Below are 24,344 nucleotides of genomic sequence, written 5' to 3'. Positions count from 1 at the left end.
TCGGACAACCCTATCTCTTTTTAAAATAGTATCTCTTGAAAGCCTAAGCAAATTAGTTGGTGCGGCAAAACAGACAACTCGCGTGCTCGACCCGCTTCCTGGTAAACTCATCAAAGAACTGTTGACAACCCTAGCTAGCACCCACCGTTTTAAATATCATTAACTTATCACTCACCTCGGCCACTGTACCAGCAGCCTTTAAAACCGCAGTTATTCGACCTTAACGACGCTTAGGCGACCAAACCTTGATCCGGAGAACCTCAGTAATTATAGGCCGGTTTCAAATCTCCCGTTTAGTGCGAAAATTCTCGAAAAAGTTGTAGTGCAACAGCTTAGTGACGATATGGCCGCTAATAATCGATTTGAAATTCTTCAGTCAGGATTTAAAGCCCATCACTCTACTGAGACGGCACTCGCTAAAGTGACTAATGGTCTTCTCTTAGCTATGGGCTCCGACACCTCATCAATACTACTCTTATTTGACCTTAGTGCTGCTCTTGACACCGTCGATCGTAACATACTATTACAACGCCTTGAGGGATGTGTTGGTATCTCAGGCTCAGCACTTTCTTGGTTTAATTCCTACCTCTCAGAAAGGACGCATCGTGTAATTCATGGCAATGCGACTTCTGAGTTTTGTTAAGTTACATCTGGAGTCCCGCAGGGATCCATAGTTGGACCCCTATTGTTTAGCATCTACATGCTTCCGCTTGGTGATATTAAACGTAAACAGAACATTCGTTTTCATTGTTATGCTGACGATACCCAATTTGATATGCCGCTCGAGATAACAAACCCGGCCAATTGCTGTAATTTAGAGGCGTGCCTTGCCGAGATTAAACAATGGATGTCTCTCAATTTTTTGCGTTTTAGCTCCGATAAAACCGTGATGTTGATTATTGGCCCCGCTCGTCATCGGCACCTATTTATGAACACCACTCTGAGGCTCGATAAATGTACTCTTACCCAGAGGGATTCAACAAAAAATCTTGGTGTCAGATTCGACCCAACTCTGTCTTTTCAAATGCACATGAAGAATATTACTAGTACCGCTTTTTTCCATCTCCGTAATATTCTCCGTAAAATTCGTCCAATTCTGTCGATTAGCGAAGCAGAAAGTTTGTTACGTCACGCCTCCATTATTGTAACGTTTTTGCTCTCTGGTCTTCCCATGTCTAGTATTAAAAGTCTGCAGTTAGTCCAAAATGCCGCAGCAAGACTCTTGACAAGGACGAGAAAGTTCCATCATATTACTCCGATATTAGCCAATTTGCATTGGCTCCCAGTCCACTTGAGATGCGATTTCAAGGTTTTGCTACTTACCTACAAAATACTGCACGGCTTGGCACCTTCCTATCTCGTCGACTTAGTGATACCGTATGTTCCGATCCGAAACCTTCGGTCACAAAATGCCGGCCGGCCTTTTAGTGATCCCGAGAGCCAAAAAGACGTTCGCAGGCTCTAGAGCGTTTTCTATTCGGGCACCGATGCTTTGGAATGCCCTGACCGCGGATATTACAGGCACCACCTCAGTAGAAATGTTTAAAACACGACTTAAGACCTATTTGTACGATTCTGCATTCAGTTGAACTGTTTGTTTTGGCCCTCTCTACTGCCGCTTCTATTCTTTTTCTGCCTCCTTTTCCCAGGCATGGGAACTAGGCGATGGCGACCAAATGGGAGGTTGCTGTTTCGATCCAACAGCAACTGACTGCTACAAGATTGGAGCGCTGACCGCATCCTCGGAGGCGCCGCTATGGAGATTTCTACACTGACCGTTGGCCCCGGCTCACTTCATCGATGTCATCTTCCTGCAGCACTAAGTTTGATTACCTTAAGACTATTCAACTTCAATCAGGAAAAACAAAGGAGATCTTATCCAGATGTCCCTTACCTGATGACATCCTGTCTCCGCCTTAGCAGACCAGTGTCCTGCTGATCCCTTAGATCTCACGCGTGCCCACTTCTCACTTAACACAGGCGTAACTGAAGTCTAACTGCATTATTCTATATTAAAATATACCTCAACATCACTTGAACAAACACCGTATAGTACTATAATGTGTGTTCAATGTTGCCCACTCGGCATCCATTGCAGCCTGATCCAATCTGGTCCAACTTACTTGATATCAAAATAACACTATCTTTGAGTAGTCGGGGCTACATAGGGTTCCGGTTCATTGCAAATGTCTGTCATCAGCTTGCTGCAGTTGCCCGACTTAACCTTCTGTAGTTGTTGTTGCTGCTGCGTGTTTTCTTTGGCATGGCAGAGCCAAACCAGGAGACGAATGAGGAGAGAGAGCGCCACATAGCCCAGGCAGAGGATCAACATCAGTTTGACTAGGAAGAGGCCCACATTCCTCAATTTGCACCAGGAGTCTAGGGAGAGAGGGCAAACATTGTCGATGGTAAGTAGGAAGAAAAATAAGTAGGATAAGATAAGATAAGAATGCCTTTATTGATCCCACAGTGGGGAAATTTTCATTGTTACAGTAGCAAAGATATAGGTCACACAGGGGCGGCGGCATAATGTGGCCATTAATGTATAACATTGACGGCAAACATTTAGAATCAAACCTATGTAGATATACGCAGTAACATGTGTATATACACATGTGTATACACACCAACCTACATCTACATAAAAAAATATGAGGAACACTCATTTCGGCCTGTACATAGTACAGAGGAAAAAATACTCTAAGTGACAGTGCTGCAGTACTGTAGTGAAATGTAAGGAACAGCATTGGATAAAAATAAAACTAGACTAACAGTAGTGGGGAATGTTGAGTATTGCACGGTATTACAGTAGTGGGGAATATTGGGTATTGCACGATATGAGCTCAGGTGCAGGACTGCACAATTGCACTAATGACCGCCAGTTTGTAGAGACTACACAATGTTCTTGTTAAAGAGTCTGACAGCAGCAGGCAAGAAGGAACGGCGGAATCTCTCCTTTGCACAGCGAGGGTGTAACAGTCTGTCACTGAAGGTGCTGTGGAGTGCTGTTAGGGTGCCCTGGAGGGGGTGGTCCGGGTTGCCCAGCATTGATGACAGCTTGGCCAACATTCTCCTGTCCCCCACCGAGTCCACAGAGTCCAGGGAGCAGCCCAGGACAGAGCCGGCCCTCCCGACCAGTTTGTCCCGGGCCGAGACGCCGCCTGCCCAGGTGACCACTCCCTGGAAGATGACCGAGTCATAAAAGTTCCTGAGGAGTGTCCCCTGAACCCCAAAAGACCTCAGTCTCCTGAGTAGGAAGAGTCTGCTCTGACTCTTCCTATAGAGGGCGTCTGTGTTGTCGCACCAGTCCAGTTTATTGTTCAGATGAACACCCAGGTACTTGTAAGTTGAGACTCTCTCAACATCTGTTCCCCGGATATTCACTGGTGCAGGTGAAGAGTGCTGGCGCCTACCGAAATCCATTTTCATCCAGTTTCTCTAGCCAGGCTATGGGGTACAGATATTCCTTCTGTCCTGCTTCTGGTATGAAGGTTTTCCTTCAGTCCCAGGTTTCAGCGTACCCCAGTTGTGGATCCCTGGCCAGTCTTTCTGAAGCTTGATAGATGTTTAACACTGGTTGTGTTTTCTTCTTTTTTCCTTTATTTTATTTGTCTTTTCTGACCTCAGGGTCAGTGAGGGCCGCGTTTGATGTCAGATTCCAGCTCCTCTTCCTCCGCTTCAGCTTCAGGTAGGACAGGGAACGGTGTGCTCCTCCAACCTTCTTCCTCTAAGCCGCTTCCATCATCACTTTCCTCTTCGGGACTTAGTGGTGAAGGTGTTGGTTCTGCCAAGTTTCTGGTGTCTGTTGACCGTCGTCTTGGGTCTTCCTCTGATGCCGAGGGCAGTGCTCGGTTAGAGTCGTTCATTCTGTTTGGCGTAGATGTGGTTGGACTGAAGGTCACAACTGTGACCCTGGGACTCCTTCCTTCGTCCTGCTCTCCTTGGGGTGGAGAGGGCCTTGTCAGGTGCAGTCCACTTGGCCCAGCTTGATCTCCATCTTCCACCACAACACCGTGTGTAACTGGATTTTGCCCTTCGTCACTCTGTCTTTTTCTGGGTGATGGTACAGGATGGGGCTCGGTTGGGGGAGCTTGTTGAGGTGTTTTTCTTGATTTAGCTCTAGGTTGTTGTCGAATCTGCAGCTGGGTTTGGGATATCTGTATCATCTGAGTCAACAAGCCTTCCATCGCTCTATTAATCCTTTCTCCTCTCTGCTCTTTTGATATTACCACCACAAATTCAGCCCCTGCTATTGAGGTTACTGGAGTTGAAATTTGCAGTTTAAAAGCACCTACTGCTACAGACTCAGCCACTTTCCATAACATTTTTCCAGATCTTATCCCATTTACATTAATTAATCTCCTCTATGCTCCTTTCTCCATAGCTCTATCCACCCCGGTTTCTAATAGTTTTGTCATTTTTCCCAAATATTGGGTTTGATCTGCTTCCTCTGTCCACTTAAGTACGGGGATGTGTATTATCATATAATACTTCGAGCTTTGAGCCACTAGTTGTCACGACCTGAGTTCATTCTCCCGGACATAAGTCTCTAGCTTCTAGCTCGTCTTCTACTTCCACCCTATAATCATTCTCCGCTGTTAGTCTCAAATCTGCGCGAAACTTTTTGTTATGGGGTCTTAATATTTCCTCTGTAAGTACTATTAGGGCATCCCCAGTTATATCCCAAGTACTCCCTATGTGGTGACACATCATTATCCCGTTCCCAACGTTACATTTCTTTGTCGTTTCTGTCGGTAAGGGTGGCAGCAGTTCTGTCCTAATGAGAGGACACATTTGCTGCAAAGTACCTTGTCTCATTTGTATGAGTGTTTCTGGGCTTTCCAATGTTATTTCCATATCAGGAAACTCTTTTTCTCCTTCACCTTCCGTGAACACTGGATGTACCGTCCATTCTTTATGTCTTATAGCTATGTTTCTCATTTCGTCACGCAATTCCTGATGCTCCCGATACCTTGATGCTGCCGTTGTATCACTGCCACCAAACGTTTTGCCCGCTATCTGTGTTATGGAAGCCAACAATTTTACACCTGGATCCCATTTGTAATCTGGGTTTACAAATTTGACAACATCATGCATTTGCAATACATTTATCCTCCAGTGAAACCATTGGGCTGCTCCCCTACGGTTATACTCTAGCTCAGAATGATCCATTATTAGTGTTATTTTTTCTGTTTGTTGTGGCCCTTCTACATCAAATTGACCACTTCTGTCAATGGCCCTTCTTATTATCGCCTGGAGGCCATCTGGTTTAATAGATGGACACCATGACTCCAGTCTTTTTCTTACGTCGGGCTGCCACTTTTCGAGGCCCCCTCTATACATTATAACTCTTATCAACACTCCGTATCGTCTCGGAGGTATTAGGGTGGGCCCCGCTGCCGCAGTAGCATCTACAGCAAGGCCTGGAGATGTGTCTACTTCTCCAGTTGCCACACTCATCCTTACAATAATGTTCTATACCAGCACATTCTATAGCTCGCTTTGCTATCTATTAGTTGTAGGAGCAGAGCTGCCTATTTCCGAAGCCTCCCGTTGCGCTCTGGGCAGGGACATACTACAGCTCCTGGTTACTCAGCTTCATTTTTCCGTGCGTTGCCTCTTTCTTATACAGGACTATCAGCCTTGAGTGTTTTACCTATCCTCTATTGCTAATCTCCTCTTCTAACGGTGGGATGTTCCCTTCTGGGGGCACTGGAAATCTCTGCACACTAATCGCCACTCCTTGGACTATAGTGTCACGTAGATCTCTTACCTTTAGCTGGTAAGATTGCAGTCTTTCGCTTTTCTGCGGCTCTCCGTTTGAAGGGTCGCCTTGTTAGATTTTTTCTTTACCCAAGGAATAATTCACAAGTCTTATTAAGGGGAAATCTATAATTATTTTACAAAAATTAATCAAAGCCTAAACTGAGAAAAATAAAAATTTATTATATAAAGATTAATCAAAAAGTCTAAACTGAGAGAAAAAAAAAATCTTTTATAAGGAATAACCAAATAGTCTAAGATGAGAAAAATAAAAAATCCTTTTATAAAGATTAATCAAAAAGTCTAAGATGAGAAAAATCAAAAAATCTTTTATAAAGAATAATCAAAAAGTCCAAGCTGAGAAAAATCGAAAATTCTTTTATAAAGATTAATCAAAAAGTCTAAGATGAGAAAAATCAAAAATCCTTTTATAAAGAATAATCAAAAAAGTCTAAGCTGAGAAAAATAAAAAATTCTTTTATAAAGAATAATCAAAAAGTCTAAGCTGAGAAAAATCAAAAATTCTTTCATAAAGAATAATCAAAATGTCTAAGATGAGAAAAATCAAAAATCCTTTTATAAATAATCAAAAAGTCTAAGCTGAGAAAAATCAAAAATTCTTTTATAAAGATTAATCAAAAAGTCTAAGATGAGAAAAATCTAAAATTCTTTTATAAAGAATAATCAAAAAGTCTAAGCTGAGAAAAATCAAAATTCTTTTATAAAGAATAGTCAAAAAGTCTAAGATGAGAAAAAGCAAAATCATTTTATAAAGAATAATCAAAAAGTCTAAGATGAGAAAAATCAAAAATCCTTTTATAAAGAATAATTAAGTTAGTTAATTAGGTAAAAAGAAAGGGAAGGGAATGGGTAAAAAGGGGAATGCCGGCCTCTGCGGCTAACGGTAAGGCATTGGCATTTAAGGAAAAAGGGTTATAAATTGCAGGGGGTACGACGCCATATGATAGTAAAGAATAGGGAAAATGGGTTAAAAATGGGAATCTATTATAGCCTATGAAAAGGATGGGCAATCGCATCCAAAAAGGGAGACCTAAATAACCCCAAAAATAATTTATCATTAGAAAGGTTTCCCGAGGATTATCCCTAATTTACAGTATAAGCCTTTCAGATACAATCTCCTCTGCTATTTCTCCTATTTCTGACTCCTTGTCAGCTACTCGTTAGTTTTGTTCCAGTTAAAGGTCCTCCTTCTTGCCACCCACAGGGTTATGCAAATCCCACGACTCAGCCCCCTTTGCTATCGAGTGCTTTGCAGCACGCTCAAAAAGATACACTTCCAGTATCTTCACCGCCGACCAGAGTAGTAGGTCGCAGTGAAATCCCATTCACTTTGAATGGCTTCTCCACACTCACTCTAGAGTGCGAACTCTCATAGGGGACTGGTCACCGTTTCTATGACACAAAGTAGTTCTGCCTTCTCACCATAGGCCCACTCTGGGAAAAGTCCTTCTCTAGGAAACACTATTCCTTAAAAAGACTATCTTTGTGGCTTCTCAGGGTCGTCTGACATGACAATTTATCAGCAGGTACCGTTTTCCGAGTTTCGTGCCCAATACTCAGCAAAACGCTTACCCGGGTTCTTTTGGGGCTCTGACTGATCCCGATATTCTGTAATAAATCAATCAAGTGCCCCACGTTGGGCGCCACATGTCAGATTCCACTTACCCGCAGGATTATCGGGAAAATCCTGACCGGCTACGCCATTCAACGGGTATGATCTCGCGGACTAGCATACTGCTAGCTTGCGACGGAAACAGGCTAGCTTGGGGCTAGCTTGGTGCTAGTGTATTAAAATGCCTTCAGACCACAGCGACGAACACAATGGCCTGCTGGAGAAGGCAAATAAAACAATCTCTGACCGAAGAAGGGATATTCGTCGTCTCTCAGAGGAGCTCCATGAGAAGGAATCGGTCATCTCTTGCTTCGCGACCCGTTTCCCCGAACTCTCCGCGGTGGTCATGAGGAGGCACCCTCGTGAAATCCTGTCGGCGACAATGACGGCTGAGGCGGCTGGCCACTCGGACACGGCAAGGTGGGATCTGATTGCCTGCCCGGGCCATCCTGCTTGACACCGCTGCAGAGTGACACCTGGGTCGAGGTGGTGTCCCGCGGTCGGAGTGCCGGGGAGCCACCCCACCGCCCCCAACTGGTCCTGCGGAATCGGTTCGCCGCCCTGGCGAGTGAGTCTCCTGTTCCCATCACTGCACTACAGCAGTCGGAGACACCGACTGCTGCGTCCGACGCCATGTTGGGCCGGTCCGCCGGTGACCCGGCTGTCCACTCACGCGTCGGGCTGCTCCGGGACGCGGTGTCCTGGTACACGAGTGGTCGACATCACCAGCATCATCGGCGACACTCACCGGTGTCATCCACCGTCATCAATCGGCCTCGGCGGAGCCATCCTGGACAGTGGGGTCGTGAATCTCCCGCCAGCGGTGAGTCCCTTGGCGTTCCCTCCTCACGTCACCCACCGACCACCGTTATAATTGGCGACAGCACCATTAGACGTACTCAGTATCCCGGCTCCATCACCCGCTGTTTTCCCGGAGCAAAAGTCATGGACATAGTTAACATCCTGCCGGGTGTTCTTGACTCTCTGCCATCATCCATAACCCTGCTCATCGTTCACGTAGGGACAAACGAGACAATACGCTGACAGTCTGAGCAGACGAAGAGAGACTTCCACGCCCTCTTTGCCTTGTTAAGAACCTGTGGTCTGTCGGTCTGGGTGAGTGGCATTTTGCCGGCATTGTCTCGCGGAGTCGAGCGCTTCAGCCGCCTTTTAAGCTTGAACACGTGGCTCCTACGTACTTGTGGCCACCTTGACTTTGCTTTTATTGACAATTTTAACTTATTCTGGAATCGCCCGTCTTTTTACCAGCCGGATGGTGTTCATCCGAACTCTCTCGGTAGCAAGATTTTAGCCGCTAACATCCACCATGTCGTAACCAATTCCACTCCCAGCTGACTCTTGTTCACCAATCATATTTCTTCTTCTACTCATAAACGCTGCAATGACAATGTCACTCTCATCACCTACAGGCCAATACCAGCTGCTCACAGTACCACCACCCTCACTAGCTCCCCCTGCAGGCCCTCATTATCATTACCACTATCGGACAACTTTCCCATTGAAACCATCACCGGCAGACGCTTCCCTTGCACACACAAACAACGTGGTTTTAACAGTGGTAATCTAGTATATGTTAATACTGCTCATTCATACCACCATGAGCGCACGTCCAGCACAATAATTAATCTGGCCGTGCTGAACGTGCGCTCCCTTTTAAACAAAACTTTTATCATAAACGACCTGATTTTAGACAATAATTTACATGGTATACTTTTGTCTTAGACATGCCTTGGTACAGATGCTCCAGTTGCTCTCACCGAGGCTTGCCCACCGAATTTTAACTTTTTATTTTCTACAGGGGATGGCAAAAGAGGAGGCGGGACTGCATCAATTTTTATTAATACTCTTTTATCAAAGGAGATCATTTTTAGCAGCAATTTATCGTTTGAACACCATGCCTTTGTTTTTAGCAGTCCCCCTATTCTCTGCATTACCGTTTATAGACCTCCCCATCATTCCACTTCTTTTATTACAGAATTTTCAGAATTCTTATCCATTTTATATTCCAGTTATAACAGGATTTTAATAACTGGCGATTTTAATATACACATGGACAACATCTCGGACCCACTATCCAGAGATTTTTTAAACCTTTTAAACTGCTTGGATTTTAAACAGCACGTCTTGCAGCCAACTCACAACAGAGGACACACCCTGGATTTGGTTATAACCTATGGCTTGTCTGCTGGTGTGTCCTCTGTTGTTGACTTGGCAGTGTCAGACCACTACTGTGTCTATTTTAACATCGCCAGTTTTAACCATCTAGCAGTCCCGGTGAGAACAGTGAAGAAACGCTACCTATCTTCTGAAGTGGCTGCAAATTTTATCGAGATCTTAAAAAGCACTCCTGCTGATATTTTACCTGCACCCTGTGATCTTATTGTTGACAATTTTAACCTACATCTTAAATCATCATTAGATTCAGTAGCTCCACTTTTAATTAAAACAACAAAAACAAAGACTGTACCCCCGTGGAGAAACAATGCTATCAAAACATCAAAGAGAAAATGCAGAAGTGCGGAGAGGAGGTGGAGAAAAAGCAAACTTACAGTACACTATGAAATTTAATGCTAACAACTGAAATCCTACAATAAAACAGTCAAACTGGCAAGATCTTCCTATTTCTCAAACCTCATTACAGTCAATAAAAACAACCCCATAGTTCTCTTCTCCACCTTTGAACTTTGAACTAGTTCTGATTTTAATAAGTCCCCACAGAGACCAACAGACGCTCTCTGTGAGGACTTTGCAGACCACTTCAGAAGTAAAATCGATGACATAAGATCCAGTCTTTTAGCCCGTAAAAACACAAGTTTTAATAAACCTGGACAATCATATTTACATGAGGAAACACTGGAAAGTTTCGCCCTGGTTGATGCAAGGACACTTGGTCGAGTTTTCTCCCGGCTAAACCCAACAACCTGCCTTTTGGATCCAATTCCCACATTTCTTTTTAAGACATTTTATGGATTTTTTGAGGAACAAATTTTAAATATAGTCAATTGCGCTCTTCAGACGGGCGTCTTCCCCGCTGCCTTTAAAACGGCGGTGGTGAAGCCCCTTCTGAAGAAGAGCAATTCTGAATTCTGAGTGTTTTTAATAATTACAGACCTGTATCCAACTTACCGTTTTTAAGTAAGATTTTAGAAAAACTGGTTTTCATCCAGTTGAATCATTTTTTAAATACAAATAATATTTTGGAGAAATATCAATCTGGTTTTAGGATGAACCACAGTACGGAGACTGCTCTTTTAAGGATTTTAAATGATATTAGGTGCACTGCAGACGTGAGAAAACTCACAGTCTTGGTGCTACTGGATCTAAGCGCTGCTTTTGATACAGTAGATCACCAAATTTGATTAAATAGACTTAGAAATCTAGTGGGAATCTCCGGTACTGTTTTTAACTGGTTTTATTCCTATCTCACAGACCGATATTTCTTTGTAAGTATGGATACTTGTTCCTCCAAAACCCATGAAATTAAATGTGGGGTTCCCCAAGGTTCGATTTTAGGCCCCCTACTTTTTCATCTTTATATGCTTCCCCTCGGGGATGTCATCAGGGGACAAGGCATCAGCTTTCACAGCTATGCTGATGACACGCAGCTGTATATTGCCGTGTCTCCTGATGACACAGGACCCATTGATACCCTTTTAAATTGCATTTTAGATATCAAGTCGTGAATGGCAGATAATTTCCTACAGCTCAATCAGGACAAAACTGAGGTTTTAGTTATCGGTCCCGAAGGTCAGATAGAGAAGTTTTTACCAAAACTACACATTTTTAATCCCTCACATTGTGTGAAGAACCTTGGCGTCATTTTTGACTCTGAGCTCAGTTTTATTCCTCATATTAAAAATGTAACCAAGATTGTTTTTTATCATCTTAAGAATATAGCCAGAATCCGCCCGTTTCTCTCTCAGCCTAACACGGAAGTGCTGATGCATGCTTTTATTTCCTGTCGTTTAGATTACTGTAATGCCCTGCTCTCTGGCCTGCCGAAAAAGACCATTTCACCACTGCAACTACTGCAGAATTCAGCCGCTCGGGTGCTGACGAGAACCAGAGGGTGGAAGCACATTTGAAATTGCTGCATTGGCTCCCTGTGTGTTTCAGGATTGATTTTAAGGTACTTTTATTAGTTTATAAATGTGTTAATGGTCTTGGGCCATCTTATTTATCTGATTTGCTTTTATCATACCAACCCTTGCGGATCCTGAGGTCCTCTGGAGCGAAAGCAGCTGGAACACTATGAACTTGTATTGTCTATGTGAGTGTGTGTGTGTGTGTGGTGTGTGTGTGTGTGTGTGTGTAATTAATATACATATGTGAAAGCAAAGCACACTAAGCAAGTTGGCCTAATGTTAAAAATCAAACACATGAATGCTAAAATGCATTATTATTCTTACATTCCCCCCTGTTTTTATATAATATAAAGCTAAACACATGAACAATAAATACATCATTATTCGTGTACAGTATAAAGCTAAATCTACAAAATTAACAGGCTTAATCATGAACATCAACATGAATAATATAAAGCAAAATCTGATTGAAAAATCCAACACCCGAATCATTATATATCTGATTAATCACATTCCCCCCTGTTCCTCTTACATTTGCACAATCCTCATATCATCGAATAGACCCTCCACAAAGGCTTTAATCTACCGAATCACTCTCATGAAAACAAATGTAATTACACCCGAGGTTGTTAATGTAATTTTACTCATAATCTCCAAGACCCGGAAAGAGATCTGGAAAAGAAAGCGAAATGTCAACAGGAGAATCAAAACAAGTGTCATCATTGTCATCATTACTCTCAACTGTACGATAAAGCAATAACGGATAAACATCGTTTAATTTGGACGTCGTAGGTGCAATAGCCATAGTGATCAACCGGTTGAGCAGTGCTCTAAGACAAGGAATACAACAACACCCACACAACGTGAGGATAGCTGCAAACACAGCAACAGAAACCAGGACAGAGGAAACCAAGTCCTTGTATCTACCAAATGTTTTTTCCCACCACTCCGTCCAAAGAGACGTGTCCACTCCAGAGTGCTCCTTCATCTTGTGGTTGAGAACGCGGAGGCCATCGATGGCCCTGGTGAGGGACCCCTCCGGGGCCGTGTTGTTAGGTATGAATGTACAACACTGGTCGCCAAACATGGCGCACACCCCACCCTTTTCCGCCAGGAGCATGTCAACCGCTATGCGGCTCTGGAACGCCATGAGAGAGGTGGCTGCCAATTGTTCTTTGATAGCAAGAAATCCTGCTTCAGTACAGTTACCCAGTTTCTGCACATTGTAGTGGAGGCAGTTGATCCTGTCAACATTTTTATTCGGCGTGATCCAAATAAAAATGGACTCCCAACCAGCTGCAATCTGATCAACCAGTTTATACTCATCTGGAACACCTCGAGGTACGCCAATAGCATCAATATAGGTCGGATCTCCATCCCTCCAGGAAGCACTACGCCCATTCCTAAAGAACTTGTCTCGCGGAATGTGCGTCAGAGCTGCCCTCTGGATATCCTCTACTGTAGATGGAAAAGTAGTAACAGTTAAGAGCAATGACACAAGTGCACAAACTCCTGAAGCATTTCTCAATGTGTCATACAATTGTTTACCACCACACCACCACCACACGTCACTGCGCGGAATGAGAGGTGTAGCATCCAAGCGCGGGTGGGCGCACCAGGTGTCACACCAGGCGGCGTTGATCGACCCCAAATTTGGGCCTGTACCGGTGAGTTTTATACAAGAAAAGTTGTTTTTAGCGACTATTGCAGAAAATATAGGTTTATTCCGCACAGCCTTGCCAGCGAATAAATTGAATCCCAGGAAATGCAGGTGGAATTCAGATTTGTTTTGGTCATAACTTCCATAAGACAATTGTGATCAATTTTCGCAGGTATGATACGTAATAACGATCTTGGTCCTAGACACGTAATGCAACTAAAATTGACTCGACCTGCAGCATTTTCTACTAACAACATCCAATTGTTATGTTGAACTATCACACCTGTAATTTGTTGCATTTCCCAGCCAAAATCAGTATGAGGAACATGTTTCATTACTATCTTAGTTTGTTTAACATATGAACTTACTCTAGGAATTTCAGAAGGAGACATAGTACTGTCTTCACAAATTACAATAGGAAAATAAGGATCAAAACCTGATGAATAAGCCCACAAAAGAAACCCCCAACAAGATGAATTGAAAATAGCTACAGTTGGAGGCCTGTAAAGCCCAAGCCCCACAGTGACCCTGAGATTGTCACTATAAATTCTCTGCAGAATACCATATCGCGGTATAATGTCTTTCAATAAATTCAATAAAGTCCATATGAATTCTCTGAAAAGGATAGGTTGCCGGAGGAAACTGACCCCGCATTGGACGCAAGTTACCTTGTGAATTGTGCCTGGCTCAGGTCAAACAAGCCCTACACAAATTGTTTTTTTTAGAAGAGGTTAAACCCATAAGTCGTGTAATGTCTGTTTACAAGAGCCACCGTTCCCCCAGTCGAAACATGAGACACCCCATGGCTTAATATTGCTGCCCACCTGAACAATTTTTTGGTAGTATGGGTTTTCCCTCTGTGCTGACATAAATATTTTCCCGCAAAGTTGCCCCCTTATCAGTCCAGAGTTTTTGTTCTGTCTGTGGACTCTGCTGTTGCATATCTATCAAGGTTTGGGTATTCAATATTTGTGTGTCAGGAATATCAATCAATCAATCACATTTTATTTATATAGCACTTTTCATACATAAAAATGCAACTCAAAGTGCTTTAAAACATTCAAAGCAAAACATAGAATTATCTTCAATCAAAAGAAAAGATAAATTATTTAAAAGTTGTTGAAAGCCAAACTAAAAAGGTCTGTCTTGAGCTTCCTCTTCAAAATATCAACAGTCTCTGCAGACCTGACGTCCTATATGGTCTGATAATCCCGCGAAGGGCTTTACAGCCGCTTCTCTAGCTGTTTTGTCTGCGAAAGCATTGCCCAATGACACACTGTCTGTCCCCGATTTATGTGCGGCACACTTACATATTGTAATGTTGCGTGGTAACTGTACGGCATCTAACAAATGTCGGAGTAATTGAGCATGTGTCACTGCTCTTCCCGTCGATGTAATCATGCCTCTATTGCGCCAGTATTGTGCAAAGATGTGTACTGTTGCAAATGCGTATTGGCTATCAGTGTAAATTGTAACATCTTTATTCTGGCATAATTTACATGCCTCTGTTAGTGCAACTAATTCAGCATCTTGAGCAGAATAATGCGACGGCAGTGATTCTGCTTTTAGAATTTCATCTTTCGTAACAACAGAGTAGCCAGTCGTGTTTTCCCAAAAACATCCTTTTTATATGACCCATCGACAAATAGCGTGAATCCTGTCCCTAATGGCAAAAATTTTTAGTTAATTCTACATTTCGGTGATTTTTTTTTTTTTCAGCCAGTTCCATCACACCCCCAACCAGCCTCCTCACTGCCACCGGCCCCCGTCTCATCGTCCTCTTTTCTATGAAACAACACCTTGTCCAACTTACTTGGCCCTTTCTCACGCTTCTGCGCCAACACTCTCCAAAAGTCTACGTCCTCATACCCATCCTTTCTCATTTTCGCTTCATTGTTTTTACGTTTAGTCCGTATTTCATACTGCAGGTTCACTAATTTTTGTGTGTTAAGATGGAAACTGACTGACTGAATTACGGTTAATACAAGTCACATGCTCGGCGTGTTATCATCTGGTATTTGGTCTACTGAAAGTACGCCATAAATGCCAACAGATGTTCTTCCGTGTGTGTGTGTTTTGTCTCATTACTGTTTGAGAAAAATGTAACCTTCTCTTGCTACCCCGTTTGTGTACATGTTGTCTAAGCGTTATTCCATCATGAAAAGTACTTGCCATGTCTTTCACGTGTACACATTGTCTAAGCGTTATCTTATTATGAAAAGTACTTCCCGTTATATTAATGCATTATCTGTGTTTATTTTCTGCTGTCCCATTAATTATTCCCACCAATCCAGCACTTTGAGGGTGGTAAGCACCAAGATTCTCAGATCAATATGAACCATCACTCCTATTTTCTCCACAATTTGGTCAACAAAACGGGTACCACCATCATTGTACGTTTTTTAGAAATGCCATATCTGGGGATGATATCCCTGCAAAGTGCTTTTGCCACCGTCAACGCGTCTGAATGTTTGGTATAGGGAATATTTCTAGCCATTTTGAAAAAGCATCTATGATGACGAAACAATAGTTTTCCATTCAATTCAGCAGCCCATTCGTATGGATATTTCGGTAAAATAAGTAATCTGTTTGGCCATACACAGATGTCACCTGGTAATGTCGCACCAGTGTTTTATTTTAGCTTATTTATTTATTCTTTTTTTTTTTTTAAATCAAGGAGTTCAGTTTATAAAAAAATAAAATAAATAAAAAATATGGAAACTCGTTGCCTTAGAAATGATAAGTAAACGTAAGTTGAACTCTTTACGTGTAACAAGCTATCAATTCTGAGGGCACAGTATTACCACCAACTTAATTATTTTGAGTTTATAGCGCTAAATGGTTACAAGGTCCAACATTTGTATAGCGCGCATCTCCCTTTTATATTTAAAAACCGGTGTGCCAAGCATTTCACCTTAAAAAAAAATCCAGAAGTTCTAAATATTTAATTTGTTTAAGACATGTAAACTCAAAACAACTGAGTAAATTAATTTAATCGTCAGGAATTACTAACAACTTAATTAAAATGAATGTTTAGAACAAATTATCAAAATGTGAGTTAGTTCAACACAATACTTCTGAGTAATATGAATGTTTGTGTTTACAGTGAGGCAATCATGTCTTCCTCCATCCTCAGGAAGTAGTAACAATGTGGCTGTGTTTAACATCGTGCGTCTCTTTAGTTAGACGTTGTCTCAATACATACAAGGTAAATGTTTCACTAGTGATAAAAAGATCATGGTCCTTGGTTAAAACAATGCAGAGACTGCACGTGGCACTCTCAAAATCAGGGGATAGAACAAAAACTATGGTTGCACTTAAAAAAAACAACAACTGGAAACTGAGGCACCCATCCATTGCTGCATTTGTTTGTACAGCAATGGATGCTGCAATAACTGCTCTTCCAGAGTGCGGCAATGCACCGTCCAATTCGAAATAATTAGTTTCATTTTGTCTCTATCTTGCCGCACCAAAACTGAGGTTGAAAAATGACCTTTACAATCTATCAACTGAATAAGGGGTCGCCATAATTTAAGATAATGCTGTGCTTAACACTAAAATTTGCTTTATTTCACAAAAAACTTTCCTGCTTCATTGGTCTACCTTAATGGTGATGTCATTTGAGGTCTTCACTATTACATTTTTTCACCAATGATTCCTGCATAATTTGGAACCCAGATTCAGCAACAATTTGTTAGACCTAAAAAATGACATCATCCACCCCTTCGTTTGATGTTTTGGAGCCTGGAGAATTGCACTTTGTTTTTGTTTTTCTATTCCCCACTACAATTATACTTCCAACACTAAGATTGCGTCCCAAATATTTGACTTGTTGTTTCTACATCCGTAGTTTATTTTTGCTTACTTTGTGCTCCTCTTCAGCCAAATGATATAATAATGAACAAGAATTGTTCCGCCTTGTCGCAGGGTCAGACAAGAGAGGAGCAGAGGGCCCAGGTGCCCCTCCCTGATGTCTGCGCCGCCGCTCAAGTCACATTATCTTCGTTTCTTACTTTTTGCTCATTAAATGCTTCTGCTATATGATTGATTCCTGTAACACGGCTACTTTATGTGTAATTAACTTAACCATTAAAACGTGTTCAGCTATCCATGCGTCTAAATATTGGATCTTATCAGGATCCTGTTTTTCAACAAACTTCCAATCCTTACATTGCATTTTATGATTTAAATTTACTACCTATTTTCCCCATTGTATTGACAATTTGGTCCAGCTTGCTAACACCTAGGGTGTTCTAAAAACTGGATTTTTATCAGTAGGACAGCAATTCAAATTTCCTGTTGTGGTCATTCTCACTACAACCTTTTCAGATGGAGAATTCTTGCTTCTGCATCCACACCAGTCTGCTGTTCATTATCCTACTACATATACTACTAATTATACTATACTAATTATATGGAATAAAATACCTAGTGGTATTTTAATTCGCAATCACTCTGTTCACTTACACACTTCTCACAGGGTTTCACAACCGATTTGCCCAAACATACCCACACCCAGAATTCAAGTGTACACAGGCCTTCGCCATCCTTTATTATTATTATTATTATTATTATTATTATTATTATTATTATTATTATTATTATTATTATTATTATTATTATTATTATTATTGTTATTTTCTTTTTTTTAAGCTGGCCAGCAAAGTCATATTTTGTTATCCAAAGGTTTAAGTGTTGTATTTTGGAAGGACAGTGACGCTCCACAAATGTCCAATCTTTGCATGCGAGGTTTTGTTTAGGATCACTTTTATCACCGATTTTACTGTTAACTTTTCCCATTTTTTTTCATTTTTTTTTCCTAGAGTCAGTTTTATGACACCTAGGGTGTCCTATACTGACTTTTACCTTAAAACAGGGTGACAATCAACCCAGTGTGTGGCAATCCTCAAGCTTCTACCACAAGTGGCGGAGGATTCTTGCCTATTGCGTCCACACAAAGTTGTCACTTACAATCCTGTTTACATTCACTCACACAGTTTACACAGTCACACTTTTAGCAGCGTTTTTCACGGAGTTTAAGTACGTACAGGACACCGTCGCCCTTACAGTTTTATAGACTTACTCTGTCTTTTAACTTGACATTGACTAGTATTCTCAAGGCTTACACAGTTTTAAAGACTTACTCTGTCTCACAGTTTTATAGACTTACTCTGTCTTACAGTTTTATAGACTTACTCTGTCTTACAGTTTTATAGACTTACTCTGTCTTACTACTTTACCAGGGCAAGGTTTTTTACCAGCGCGCAATTCACTCATCCACGAGTGTCGTGAGTTTCCTACTCACCCAGAGATGTCTTCACTCCTCCGGCTTCCCGTCAGCCTTCAGTTCCCAGAAGTGGAGCCAAAGACCAGTCCCACAAAGGGTCTTAGAGCCGTGACCACGGACTTTACCTGGAGGTTGACTCGACAGCTGGAAACCTTCCGGCATATAGGGATCCGGCTCGAAGGACCAATTTAATGTCAGGTTCACACCAAGTGAGACATTCATAAACAATGCACACAATGAGGAGAGAAGACACTCTACAACAATATTGTCTTTTTACTCGCAAGGAGAGCGCAGGGAAGTGTACGATTACAGTTCCTAAAACGCTCTGCCCGGCTCCTGCGCCCCCTTTCTTTTTATTATTCTTCGGTGTCCCTGATAACAAAGGTGTTCCAGCTCTAAGGGAAAGGGGAGCGAAAGCAGCTGGAACACTATGAACTTGTATTGTCTATGTGAGTGTGTGTGTGTGTGTGGTGTGTGTGTAATTAATATACATATGTGAAAGCAAAGCACACTAAGCAAGTTGGCCTAATGTTAAAAATCAAACACATGAATACTAAAATGCATTATTATTCTTACAGTGAACATCATTATCAATGTTGTTATTCGAACATGCTTATCTCAATGATTCACATGTTTAACATGCATTGATGTATTTGTTGCCCGGTCTGCTTCGGTAGCTAGAGGGGCAACTGGATATTTCTTGACGCCTCAACGTGTGGTGAAATGCTGTGGCAAGAATAGGAGAGACACACGTTGAGCTGCTGTTGTCATCGCAGAAGGAACATTTGTTATTCTTCAGGGCATACTTCAGGTTTCAATAACAGAATAAAAATCAAAATTCCAGTCTTGTTTTACAAAGCATTGCTGTAACCTGAGTCCTAAAAATATTAAGTCTAATAAAATTAAATTCAATAAAACAAAGCCTCTCTGTAAAGTTTCTTCATAACTATTTCCACATGAAATAACGTCAAGCAAACATTTTTGCTATTTCACATTTGAAAGTTCAACAAATGAATTACATTTTTAATCCGTTACCAACCCACAGGAAATGTATTTTTTTAATACAGCTGATTATGTTTTACATCCTGTTGTTCTATCATCAGTACAAAGTAATTGCATTTATTAAAGAAATACATTTATTTGTACCCTTTCTCCAACAACAGTCTCACAAAAATAAACTGCAATACTCCTTAACCGATGCTTTCCCCCACTGAAGCTTTCTACAAAGCGTCCATAGCTCAATGTACAAAATTACTACATGAAAATATTACTAGTCGTGGCATTAAACCTTATGCTTCTATATGCTACAAAAACGGACCAGGAAATAAACATGCATGAAAAAAATATTAACGAAGTATAAGTGAATTAATTTCAACAGACAGTTCCGTAGTTTCTTCATTTCTCTCTCATTACTCCACGGGCCGAGGCCACTATCTTTAGCATGGTTAGCATCATCTTATGCTCACATTTACACACTTACGCCTAAGAACGGTCTTTATCGCCACTCGTACAACCGTACAACATCAATGCCCTTCAATTAACCACGCCCCGTCCATCTCTCATATGCTCTCTCTCTCTCTCTCTCTCTCTTGCCTATGGCGAGGAGGCGTGTCCTCCACAACCCCTTTCGGTAGGTATAAGACAGCAGATCTCCAAACCAACCCATAACAACATGTGGCTCGAGAAAAAAACAACATCCACAATGCCAGTAACCCAACAGACGTCCAGATGCATAGAAACGGTATGGGCACCATTGGGACCCTAAAGGGGTACATCAATGTCCTTCAATTAACCACGCCCCGTACATCTCTCACGCCCCGTACATCTCTCACATGCTCTCTCTCTCTCTCTCTCTCTCTCTCTCTCTCTCTCTCTCTTCTCCCTCTCTCTCACTCTTGCCTATGGCGAGGAGGCGTGTCATCCACCACCCCTTTTGGTAGGTATAAGACAGCAGATCTCCAAACCAACCCATAACAACCTGTGGCTCGAGAAAAAAACAACATCCACAATGCCAGTAACCCGACAGACATCCAGATGCATAGAAACGGTATGGGCACCATTGGGACCCCAAAGGGGTCAGCCGATGGAGAGTGGTCCTTCGGTTAAAAGGTCGAGACAAACGCCCACCACCTGCAAACCTCTGACACAGATAATTGGCAACCAAGACAATAACGTTTGTGAAGAAATGGCAGTGAATGTGGCTGACGTAAACCTGGAACCAACAGTGACCGCTGACCATGTTTTTACAATGGAGTGCCCTCACCAGAAGCTGTCGCTGTCCGAGGAGGCTGAGAAAGAGAACATACCCCCGATGGACATCCCTCAAACGTCCTTGACCGGAGCTGTCAAGACTTTACCAAAAGAGACGTTGACTGGGGAAGGGGAACAAAAGGGGGGGAGAAGGATGACGATGAATTGAAGGAAGAGGAGGATGAAACAGACGCAGAGGAAGAGGAGGAGGAGGAAGAGCTCGAGTCAGAAAAGGATGAGGAGTCAGAAAAGGAGGAGTCGGAGTCAGTATTATTACCACACACACTTTTATGATGTGACAAGGTTACTCTGTAACAAGAAATTTCTCCCGAGCCTTGATTACATGTTGAACCTGTATCAAGTGCCCACCGAGTACCAACAAGTTAAAGACACGGTCCAGATAGTTCTGAGAGAGTTATCGCATGAAAAGAAGATTTTTGACAAGCTCCGGGGAGTACAGGGTCCCCTACCGGCGTCAACATCTCTGACAAGGCTAGAAAGTTGTTGGAGGATTACTATTACAACGAGAAGTGACAAGCCATAGACTTCAACATTGATGAACCTGTTGAGAGAAAGTGATTTTGTTGAGAGAAAGTGTCGCAATCGATGTTTTTTTGGAATAAACGCTTACCTTGTTTCGCTTGTCATTTGTTTTTCTCATCAACCCTGTCCCTTAGGTCAAACAGTAACACCTTCTCTACCATTTGACAGTCTACTTGTACAGTGTTGCTGGGTTTTCCATAAGCATCTTCAGTGTTCACGGCATCTTCAGTCAGGTTTCCCAGACAATTGTTTGGTTTCCCAGTAGGCTGAGTTTATTTCCAGGCGGGTCCGTGGACTGGTGTTTTGCATTCGTCCAAAGTGCCTTGATTTGTCATTTTTTAGATGTTTTTTTTATTTCTATCAATAAATACTTTTTGAAAATTCCTGTAATCCTGGCTTTGGGCCACACACACCTTTCGTTTGGTGAGACATACATGAGGTGGAGATCAGGAACTCCAACTCTTTACTCTTCTAAGAATCATTTTCTTGTAAAACCTTAGGGTAGGGATAAATCTTATCTATCGATATTATACTTAAAAGAAAAGAAAGTGTTACTAATTGTATACTTATAATTCACACAGTTATACAATCACAAAGTAGTAATCTAGAGTATAACGATGAACATATTACAAGTACAACCAAAGATTACAAATAATAACTCATATTAAGATTTACCAATATTATACTTGAAAAAAGAGTGTTCATAAATGTATACTTTACACGATTACACAGTCTCTAATTAGTAACCTATAGTATAACAATGAAACATATTACAACTTCAACCTAAGATCCTAAAACAAATAGATAATGACATAAGTCATTAATTTTTTTTAATTAGTTTGGGTTGTTTTTAAAAAGTAGTCAAATGCTTGAGTTTGATCAATAAGTCTTTATTAGGGCATGAACCATAAGAAAAACATGAGGAGAAAAGAAATCAACATAGTAATGAAACAATATGGGGGGAAAAAGAACTTATAATGAAAACAACAAACTCGAAGAAAATATGAAAATAAAACAATAATTTAAGACAACTTTAAAAGAAAACACATCAATCAGCGCAAAAACCACAAAAAAAAAATGAGAAGAGAAAAGTATACGGAAAAGCCAGAATGAAACTTAATGTAAGAAAACATCTGAAGAAAAACGAGAAGAAAACACATGAAAAAAACAATAGCTAACAAATGACAAGAAAGCAATAGAAAAATGAAACACAAAATGAAAGCTCGAAAAGATGAAGAAAATAACTTGAGAAAAACAATTTGTGAAAAGAAAATAACAAATGAGAACGAGAATGACACCAAACGGGAAAATGAGAAGAAAACAAGAAAAACAAAGAACACACAACAACGTGAAAAAAACAAACAAAGAAAACAGAAAAACATGAAGATAGAAAAAAAGAAAAGACAAAAACCCAAAGAAAACAACTTGAAAAGAAAACACAAACACATAATTAATAAAAAGAAAACAAACAAAGAAAACAGAAAAACATGAAGATGAAAAAAAGAAATGAAAAGACAAAAATTGTAATCAAAAATAATTAAAAATGAACAATGGGACCAAAATACAATTAGAAGAAAAAAAAGACAAAAACGTACACAAACATACGAAAGCGCTACACAATAATAAAACAACAAACGAGAAGAAAACACCAAGCGCAAAAGAAAAGACAAAAACCCAAATAAAACAACTTGAAAAGAAAACACAAGCACATAATTAATAAAAAAAACAACTTAAGAATACACAACATGGAAATAAGAAGCACAAACATGAAAATAAATACATGAAAATAGAAAACATACACTCGGAAAACTGCTGGATTAAAAGTAACCCAAATTGGGTGAAATAGATAACCCAGGACTGGGTTATCTATTTCTTTGGGTTGGTCCCAGTGCCGGGTTATTTATCCCCAGCGCATTTGGTTGAGGATTTGACCCAGCACGTTGGGTCAAAATTTGGATCAAACAAGCGACTTCAGTGCAAACCTGTCCAAATTGGTTGACCAGTTTCACCTCTTCAGCCCGCCCTAATCCAATGTTTTGGCTCAAAATAATTAGCCCAATCTTGGGTAAAAGTTGCCCAATCTGCTCAAAATCAACAGCCTTTTTTGTGTGTGTCGAAAACCTAACCAATATGAGGGGAAATAAACACCAATCACAATGTGGCGATGTTGATTTGATTATGATTTTTTGTTGTACAATTTTGCTGCATTATTATTGTTGTTGTTTTTGAATTGTCTGTGCTGCATGGTTTACTATGGTTGGTGGTGTCCAATATTCTCATTTGTTACCTTACGCCTTTCTGAGCAGCATATTTGTATAGATCCTTCCCTCTATAGACCGGAAGTGGTAGTGCGGTAATTAGTGGTAATTATCTATAAATTAGATAATTACCAGCACCTGAGGGTGTTTGAGACAGGAACCCAGGCGGAAAAAGTGTTTGACCACACCCACACACACACACACACACACACACCCCCATGCACACCCCCACCCACACACACACACACACACACACGCACGCACACAAACACATATCACAAGCTGACCAAATCATAGTTGACCATGATGACAGATTTGATTTGTCTGGTTTGGAGGACAATGGGGAATGTTTTGACTTTTTGTTAACGTTTTGGATCGCCATTTGTTCCAATTTGATCAGTGCGTCAACAACCTCACCCAAGTGGCTTATTTTTGAATGATAGAAGGCCACTGCAATTGGCAATTTGTTAAAATGTGCAATATGTCATCCATGATTAGTGAAAGAATTAATGAACACATGTCTCTCCAAGTACATTATTGCCCAACTTTTACTGTACGATCTGAAAAACTTGTCAACTTGAATGATGAATGGAAACACAAACTAACTGGACTAAAATGTGTTCTTGTTGTTAAAAGCGTCGCTTGTAGTGCAAAACCGAACCTCGGTGTTCATTTGCCCGCGTCTTTGCCGATGATGAGGCGGTCGGAGCCGCCGCTTCCATTGTCCAGCTCCGGCTTGATGTTCTCAGCCGAGCGGACGGCCATGGAGTCCCCGCTGCTGGCTAACATGGCTGCGCACAAAAAAAACACATTACAATGAACACAGCATTATTTATTTATGTAT

The 24,344-nt window shown here is 41.3% G+C and overlaps 1 protein-coding gene and 1 pseudogene across 1 annotated transcript in view; both read right to left on the bottom strand.

Moving 5' to 3' along the window:
* Positions 1–12,125: 12,125 nt before the first annotated feature.
* On the bottom strand, positions 12,126–13,461 carry LOC147146644 (uncharacterized; annotated as a pseudogene).
* Positions 13,462–22,116: 8,655 nt separating this feature from the next.
* The window catches only part of LOC147146641 (doublesex- and mab-3-related transcription factor 1-like), a 48,239-nt gene continuing 46,011 nt past the window's right edge, over positions 22,117–24,344 (bottom strand). Inside the window, exon 5 of the mRNA XM_086032870.1 lies at positions 22,117–24,291. Within this exon, the coding sequence (XP_085888996.1) occupies positions 24,170–24,291 (122 nt within the window). The 3' untranslated portion in view covers positions 22,117–24,169. The remainder of the gene's footprint in view (positions 24,292–24,344) is intronic.

The sequence above is a fragment of the Filicampus tigris genome, chromosome 6 (assembly GCF_054856515.1).
Source record: "Filicampus tigris isolate MCC_2025a chromosome 6, RoL_Ftig_1.0, whole genome shotgun sequence".
NCBI lineage: Eukaryota > Metazoa > Chordata > Actinopteri > Syngnathiformes > Syngnathidae > Filicampus > Filicampus tigris.
This window is presented reverse-complemented; position numbering and strand designations above follow the sequence as displayed.